Raw genomic sequence first — 8,675 nt, 5'->3', positions numbered from 1 at the left:
ATGCATTTTTAAATGTCCTAGACTTAAATTTTTTACCTATGAGCTCATTTTTGAGATTGCCTTAACAAAGATTGAATAGTTGCAAGCCTTTGGGAGGGTAAAGGAATAATGTGCCCACTTAAAAGAGACACATAATAATGAAGTTTTTGATGCAAATATATTGAGAATCAACTATAGCACCTTAATGCTCAGTCATGAGTTGTCTAAGCTTTTTTAGTTGCAAGGGTTCCTTGTTCCCAAGTCCATGCTTATATTGTTGTCCATGCTTTTTTATACATCAAAAGGTCCCTTGTTCCAAGATCCTTGCTCATCTTTGTCTTTTGCACTTCAATGTAAACAAAATGAGCTAAAGACAAGAAATCATGATATTGTGCTAAATACGATGATTTGCCACATTTTGCTCACTTTTAATTTTGTTCACAAATGCTTGTTTGGAAAATGGGTTACCTTGTGTGTGTGTGTGTGCGTGCACCGCTGCACCCTTCCCAAATGGGATACCTCATGAGAGTGAGAGTGTGTGTATACCCTGCCCAAATGGGATACCTCATGTGATAGAGAGAGAGAGAGAGAGAGAGAGAGACAGAGAGAGAGGGTACACTATTCCCAAGTACACACACGCACACACGAGGTAACCCATTTACCTCATGAGAGAGAGAGAGAGTGAGTGAGTGTGTGTGTGTACACCCTGTCCAAATGGGATACCTCATGTGAGAGAGAGAGAGAGATAGAGAGAGAAAGAGAGAGAGAGAGAGAGTACACAATTCCGAAATACCAATCAAACATGGAAGGTAGCTAGCTGCAACTGTTTCTCTACATGTCATCTAGATACATGGCCGCTGGTATTGATTGACATACACTATATAGCTGATTAAATAGCAGGTGAAGGGACGATCATCAGACATTGGACGTCTATCGATTCTGTAAGGCAACAAGGCGGGCATATACACCGGATGGTTTGTGAAGCAGCTGAGAGTGGCTGCCTTGCTCGACAACTGCTCCATCCTGCAGCACAGCAATGGAAGTCATGTTGCGGATGGTGGAGAGACGATGGGCAACCACCACTACAGTTCGTCTCCGCATCAACCTCTCCAAAGCTTGTTGCACCACCTTCTCTGACTCTGCATCCAGGGCACTGGTGGCCTCATCCAGTAATAGAATGGCCGGATTCTTCAGGACGGCGCGAGCAATGGCAACCCTTTGCTTCTGCCCGCCGGAGAGCTGGACGCCCCTGTCACCCACGGATGTCCTGTACCCATCTGGGAGCCCACTGATGAAATCATGTGCATTGGCCACCCTCGCGGCTGCCTCAACCTCTGCCTCAGTCGCTTCTGGCTTGCCGTACAGAATGTTATCATAGATGGTGGTGCCGAACAAGGCAGGCTCCTGCTGCACCAACCCAATGTGATGCCGCAGGGAACGGACATTGAAGCTCCTGATGTCCACCCCATCCACCATCACCTTACCCATCACAGGATCATAAAATCTTTCAATCAAAGCTACCACTGTGCTCTTGCCACACCCACTTGGCCCCACCAGTGCTAAGCTTGTCCCTGCAGGCACCTTCAAGTCCAAGCCCTTCAAAATTGGCACTTCTTGCCTTGCTGGATAGCTAAAGTGAACCTTCCTGAACTCAACGTCACCTATGACTTCGTCCAAACAAGAGGCATTGACATCCTCTGGATCTATTTCAGCCTCACGGTCAATTATCGCAAAGACATACTTCAAAGCACCCCCACCCTTCATAAGATCTGGAACGATCCCTATGGCATCACCCACAACCAAGGCACCCACAAGCAGCACGAAGAAAACCCTAACCGCATCTCTTGGATCAGCTTCATGGTGCCTCACAAGAGAAAGGCCATACCACAGGGATAAGCAGTAACCGGCAAACTGCAGAAACTTTGCTGTGCCAAAGACAAATCCGGACACTTGACCCTTCCACAAGCTTTGCTTCTTTGTAGTGTTCAACTCATCCATGAACAAGGAAGTGATTTTTCCCTCCGCACAAAACGCAGCAACAGTCCGAATGCTTGAGATAGCCTCTCCTGCTATGGTGCTTGCTCTGCGATGTGCTTTCTCAACGTCTCCTGTGTATCCCTTGAGAAAGGATTTCTGACAAAGATGTAGGAGGCAACAATCAGATATAATTCACACGACACTCAAATTTTTTATAGAGAAATGTCAACTGTGTACAAAGGAGCACCAGAAGAAACATAACCAATGTGACCTCCTCCTCTCTGTGCTGGACCATACAAGCCCGTAACTTGGCTGCCTATTAATGCTGCACACATGTGCTGCATGTGTTCATCAGCATCAGCTAGGGGTTTCAGAGCCAGCAGGAAAGAGGAGGAAGTTAATGGTTTTTTTCCTCTGCAGGATCCAGTACATAACAGTCATGTAGAACTGTTTACCTCAGCAACAGCTGCCAAAACAGCCAGAGGGAAAGCAGACAGTGTAACCAAGGTCATCTTCCATGATAACACGAATGATATGATGCATGCTATGACCAACAAAGAAAGATTACTAAGAATCAAGGAGATCCTGCCACCCAGCGCAGTTTTGACAGTTGAGGCATCTGAAGCCAACCGAGCACTCAAGTGGGTGCTATTGTTCTCATCTCTGTCAAACCATGCGATTTCGTTTCTCAGGATAGCTGCACAGTAAAATGGCACAACACAATGCATACACAACATCAGAACTAGCACAATAGATTGGCATGATGGAGGAAAACACAGGTACATAGTGTGAGCGTGAGTGCACATGTGGACGCAGCATGCATGCATGTGCACACCACACTTCCTTTAAGTTTTTAGATAATTTATATCATTGTGCAGGAAACTTCAAAGGGAGGAAAACCCACCATGAAGTACAACAGTAAAAAGATTACAAAACCCTGGTTACTTCAGAGATGAAGGTTATATGCAAAAAAGGAAATACACTTTTTCAGGGAGGTGCACGCAATTATATCTTGAAACTAATATTCAAATTTAGTAAAGTGGATGAATAGTATTGCAGGTCCCACCTGAGAACATCCCTTGCCGAACACGCTTTGCTAGATTTTCACTGACATACCCCCAGAAATATTCCTGTAGAATAAAACCCACCATACCAGCTAGTGAGAGGACCACAAAGTACATGGCATATATGCGGACCTGAATTCTCACATAGTGATGATCTGTAGAATAGAAGAGTGTTGCAACTGATCCAATCAGCAGGCAAAGAAATGGAGTGACTGCTCCAGTCAAGACACATCCAAAGGAACCCATCAGAGCCTGGGGCCATTCTGCTGCATTTAGTTTAACAAGCCTCCAAAAAACCCCTCCCTCTACACCTTCTTTAACATCTGCAGAGCTATCCTGATTTTCTACTAGGTCAGGTATGGTGTGTGTTAACTCAGAGCTCAGAGCCAACGCTCCCAAACTGGGGGACACATAAGGTGATGACTGAATGCTCCACCTGCAATATGAAGTTACAAATCGAGTTAAATGAGAGCACATTATTCTGCTCTGATAGGATTATATCCAAGAATAATGATACTTGTAAATATGCAGAAGTAGCTTAAGTCCCAAAACTTTGAGAAGTTTGGTATCCCCATACACAGGCTATAGCTGAATCAAATAAAAATGCATTACATGACCTCCAGATATACCAAAGGCTAGTCCAAAGCAAAAACGGAAATGGACAAAGATGCCCTGGGTGCAACTTGGCGATTGGTATCGCAGCACATCACCTGTTGAGAGACCACATATCAAAACCCCCAGAAAAATACTTTCCCCTGCTAGTGCATCTTTGGTTTCTGTACTTCAAGTAACCTATCCTGCCATTTAGCTTCACTATCCTTGCATGACCAGACTTCATTTGCTTTTTCAGTCAGCCGTCACATATCTACCACATTTTTGTGATAGGCCCCAGAATATAGCCTGGCAATCAGTGTCACAGGCCATCACCTGTTGAGAGACCACCTATCAAAACCCTTGAAACAAATACTTTTCCCTGGTATCTTTGGTTTCCATACTTCAAGTAATGTATCCCACCATTTAGCATCACTATCCATGTGTGACCAGACTTCATTAGCTTTTTCAGTCAGCCATCTCTTATTTACCACCTTTTTGTGATAAACCCACAGTCTCCCATGGTAGATGTATCTTTCGCACCACACACAATGAGTCCCGCACTCATATTTTCATTTCATGCCTAGTGGCCTGATAGGTGAGGGGTTTTAATTCTTGAGTCTTCACTTCTATGGCATGTCAATGCACCACAATCTGCACACGGGCTTGGGTAAATTGCCACCAGTGTTTCAAGAAATCCTCAGGTTTCACATAATCCCAAGGACTAGAAATCTCTCTTCTTTTTTTTCGTAAAAGGTAATTGTATTAATTACAAAAAAAGCACAAGTTTACATGATTACAAGATACACGGTGGCTCTACGCCATCGTGTGCAAAAACTCTCTCTCTCTCTCTCTCTCTCTCTCTCTCTCTCTCTCTCTCTCTCTCTCTCTCTCTCGGCTCCCCGGTAATGAGTAGAAATCTCTCTCTCTAAAGAAGTCAGCGTGCTGAATAAAAACCAAATGCCAATCAAGAAGACCCTTGAGCTTAGCAATATGACTTCGAACCCCAAAGATAAAATAAAAAATGAATGCATTCCAAGGGACCCAATTATGCCAACAGCCCTAGAATCTAAGAAAATGAATCAAGATCTTCATGTGTGGCTGCATAGGAGTGGAATATTTCACCTTACCAAAGACCCAATCAGATGGGCACATCAAAGGCCCAATGACAGTCAATTTCCACCATGCCTTGGTTTTATGTTATCCCCAAAGAACCTTGGCTTTGGTCACCAACCAATGGCAATCTCTAATCATAGGGTGATATATCTGGTTAACCAGCAGACCCACAAGATCCCAATCCTACCATGGATAATCAAGATGCAGCACCAAGGACTATCGATCCTACAACTACATTAAGATCTTACCCATAGATTATCCACGAGGGATGTGAAAAAACCATTTGACTTTGTGAAAAGACATCAGCACACACAGCAATCCAATAAAGTCGCATGTGCAACAAAGATCAAATCAAAAAGTTCCATCCTATTGAACTTGAGCTCATTATCTTGTTTCCCTTGCCCAAAAAGCAAGCAAGACACATCCAACAATTCCATCTACAAGGAATGAACACTTAATTTTGAGCACGTATCCCGAGGCAGCTATCAAACCCTAATTTCTACTATAAATTAGGATTTACAGCAAAGATTAATCAAAATCTCCACCTCTGATGTCTCAAATCACTAGATTTTACTAAGATAGGATTTACAAAAGAGATTAACCAAAATCCCTACCTTTGATGATTCAAATCGTTGGATTTTGCTGAGATAACTTGAAAGATGGCTGGAGACTGAGAGAGAATGCTGAAAAGAGAGAAAATTCAGACTTCCATCGTGAAAAAATGGAAGAAATCAAGTGCTGCCTTATCAGACAGGCATGAAACCTATCTCCACCGATGGAGCACTCCCAATATGATGTTGCCTAGCTGAAATAGTCCTCATACTACAATCACCTATTGCTATAGTCTCTTTTGGACATGTCACCAACTCCTAGAGGGTCTCTTGCTAGCTGGAAATCAGTGTGCTAAATAAGATCAAGCTGCCAATGTAGAAGACCTTTTAACTACAAACTCCCATATGTGGAATCAACAATAAAAGCATTCCAAGTTGTCCAATTGTGCCAACAACCCCAAAAACAAAACCTTCATATGTGGCTGTGCCAAAGAAGGGTATCTAATTTGGGACAACTAGCAATCCATCTTCATCATCTCAGCCAAGCCCAATGTCAAATTCGTACAACCCCTTTGAGTCATATAAATCAAAACCCTCTCTTGTTTCTTATTTTGGTGTACAAGATCCGGATTATTTTCTGTGTGTAAACTTCAATAGAGAGGGCTCTCAACGAAAACATCCTTTATTAGGTAGATCTATACCTTCCGATTTTCACTTCTTCATTCCAAAACCTTGGATTAGACTCGAAATCTGCATCCTCCACACTGGGAGTTGGAACCTCTGTTTGTGCTCCTAGCACATTCTCAATCTTTGCTCCATATTGACACTTTTCTACCACTTAACATCACGGTGCATCATTATAGGGAATGCCACCCTTTAACATTGTACTCTCCACTTACCCTCAAGCTACTTTGCACCATGGAGTTTCGTTACACGACATGCCACCCTTTCACACATTTCCCTTCACCTTTCCACAAGTGAGCACATCATTTCCTACTGGGAAAGCTATGATGGGCATTCCCCTTACTATCCCCACTCACACGCATCCTTTGACCTCTCAAACACAAGGGTTTCCATCCTCTACTTATGGTGCGTCATTACACTTTTCATGGGTCACTTCTACATAGGGATTCCTATCCTGTGCTTCATATGTCCCTATCCCTCCACCATGGGCTCCTCATACGGTTACCATGCCCATGTCTAGTCAGTCCATGTCCACATTTAGATCCACTGTGCACACTTCTCGCATGGATGGTGGGCACTGTGCCAAGTATACTTCATTCCCCCCACCCTATACATCTTATCCAAGCACTACCACTCATGTTGCAACAACCAAAAATGCCTTCACAGACAAGAATCGTTTTAATGGGTCAAATTTCACCACTTGATCGAACTCATGCAACAAGTGCTTGAATCTCAAGGACTTTGAAATCTTGTCGTTGATCTAGAGCTTATGCTGTGGCTTAAGTCACCCAATCACATCCGTCAATGAAGAGCCTACAATGCAAAAACCAATATTGAGCTAATGCAGGGGTTGCTTTCTAAGTTCCACTCTCAATCCTTCGCATCTAAGCATTGGAGTCATCTCATTTACTGCTATGCGACGCGAGATCACACTTGATGTACCGACCTTAATTTTGAGCTTCAAGAATATTCCGTTAAGGAAGGGAATGATCTCAAAGTCAAGTTGCCCAAACATCGACGGTTACTCACAAAGTTTGCCACTACTAGTTCCCTCAAGTCCAAGTCACGTTCTTCTTGAACAAGTTGCCTGACAAATATTTCTATTTTATCCAATACATTATCTCACTACCTAGATTACTGATCTTCAACGAGTTTGAGTACCGGTTCTTGCATTACATAAGGCTGCACAATCAAGTCCACAAGAAAGTCTCCACACATCCTTACTCAAAGTAGAGGGGACTGGATATCTCTTATTCGATAGGAAAAAACCAACAGTGGCAAGAACTCACAAGATGTGAAGGCAAGCCAAACTAAGAGTAACTCCCCTTTTTTAGAAGAAACCAAAGAAACAAAACCCATCTAGCAACAACTCCCTAAGAAAAATAGGTTTTGCACACTGTCAGAAATCAAGCCATGTGGACAAGGAGTGTCATACAAAGGCCCAAGGTCTTTCTCATAAGAAACCTCAACGGACCTTGCAACTGCCTTTACTCCTATTGGACAGTCTAGTGGGGCTATGCCTCTTGTTGCTACCCTATCTACTCCTTCGGTCCTAGTAGCTACTAGACATGTGGCACACGAACAACCTCAGCAACCATGGTTCTCTACTCCTAAGGGGTTGTTTGATTGGTCTACAAGTACCAATCCCATGGCACTTTACACATCCATTGCACATTCACCTCCATCTAGGACTATCTTACCACTTTGTCAGGCATTTCATTGGTAGTGACTTGCTAGTGGAAATACGTGATCGTAACCATATCCTTAGCTTATCTCCATCTTTGCACTCTTAGGTCTTTAGGCTATTGAGTCGAGCCCATAGGATTTTATCCTTGAATTTTCATTCTTAAGTCTTCTGCTACATTTACTCACACACACATTTACATTTGCATCATTGTATTGTTCATTCAATTAGCTTTTCATTTCTGTTTTGTTTTGTTTTTTGGAGCATCTTACTACTAACCTCTGTGCTTGCAAATTTTCATCTCTTTTGCAAGGTTTTGTTTTTGGTGTAGGGCTAACATGCAAGTTTTCACCAGTCCTACCTGGGCTGGTGTACGGTTTAATTTATGGTTTCATCATCCTAGGAATTTTGCTCTTTTACCATTATGGAGGCTTCCCCTCCTAAGACGGATTGTGCAGCATCTCTCTTGATGCTATCATGGCAGTGAATTCTATCTTGTTCTTCGGATTGAGATGCTTCCTCACATCATGGTTCTTGGCACTACTCGAATACCAACATCGGGCTCCTCTTCCTCCTTCAACATCAACATCCAAGGTTGAGAGAGGGTTGCTATCCATTTTAGTATTCTACAAGTTTCAACACTTGTCTTTGACATCGGCCTTTCCCCCTCTGTTGTACCTCTTCCTTTTGCATTGCATGATTTCATCATCTTTATAAAGGGTGCTTGGGCAAGTGAGCAATTTCCTCAGGAGGGACATTGTCCAAGTGGCACCTGCTACATAAGCATTCCACAGCATGTAGCATACTCATTGTGCAGAGCACCACTAGACGGACCCTAAGATGTTTCCACCAGTGGTTTTAACACCATACCACCATTACTTCAGCACCCTTCACTCGTCATCGACACCCTTGAGTGGATGGCTAGCTTGTCTGTTCGTGATGGGTTGGACCTAACCATCCCTTTTCATTCTCCCGTATGATACAATTACTTAATCAACCACAAACTATCTCTCAAATCACCTTTAAAAT

At 43.2% G+C, this 8,675-nt stretch overlaps 1 protein-coding gene across 6 annotated transcripts in view; it reads right to left on the bottom strand.

The window, feature by feature from the left end:
• Positions 1 to 259: 259 nt before the first annotated feature.
• Positions 260 to 8,675, bottom strand: part of LOC148013418 (ABC transporter B family member 1-like) — a 111,777-nt gene continuing 103,361 nt past the window's right edge. For all 6 annotated transcript variants that reach the window (XM_087668653.1, XM_087668652.1, XM_087668655.1 and 3 more), the window contains 3 exons: positions 3,023 to 3,456; positions 2,412 to 2,653; positions 260 to 2,112 (listed from right to left, as the gene is read on the bottom strand). In XM_087668653.1, the coding sequence (XP_087524779.1) occupies positions 910 to 2,112; positions 2,412 to 2,653; positions 3,023 to 3,456 (1,879 nt within the window). In that variant the 3' untranslated portion in view covers positions 260 to 909. The remainder of the gene's footprint in view (positions 2,113 to 2,411; positions 2,654 to 3,022; positions 3,457 to 8,675) is intronic.

The sequence above is a fragment of the Lygodium microphyllum genome, chromosome 26, assembly GCF_053477565.2.
Source record: "Lygodium microphyllum isolate KBCC chromosome 26, Lygodium_microphyllum_v1.1.10, whole genome shotgun sequence".
In the NCBI taxonomy this organism is placed as follows: domain Eukaryota; kingdom Viridiplantae; phylum Streptophyta; class Polypodiopsida; order Schizaeales; family Lygodiaceae; genus Lygodium; species Lygodium microphyllum.
This window is presented reverse-complemented; position numbering and strand designations above follow the sequence as displayed.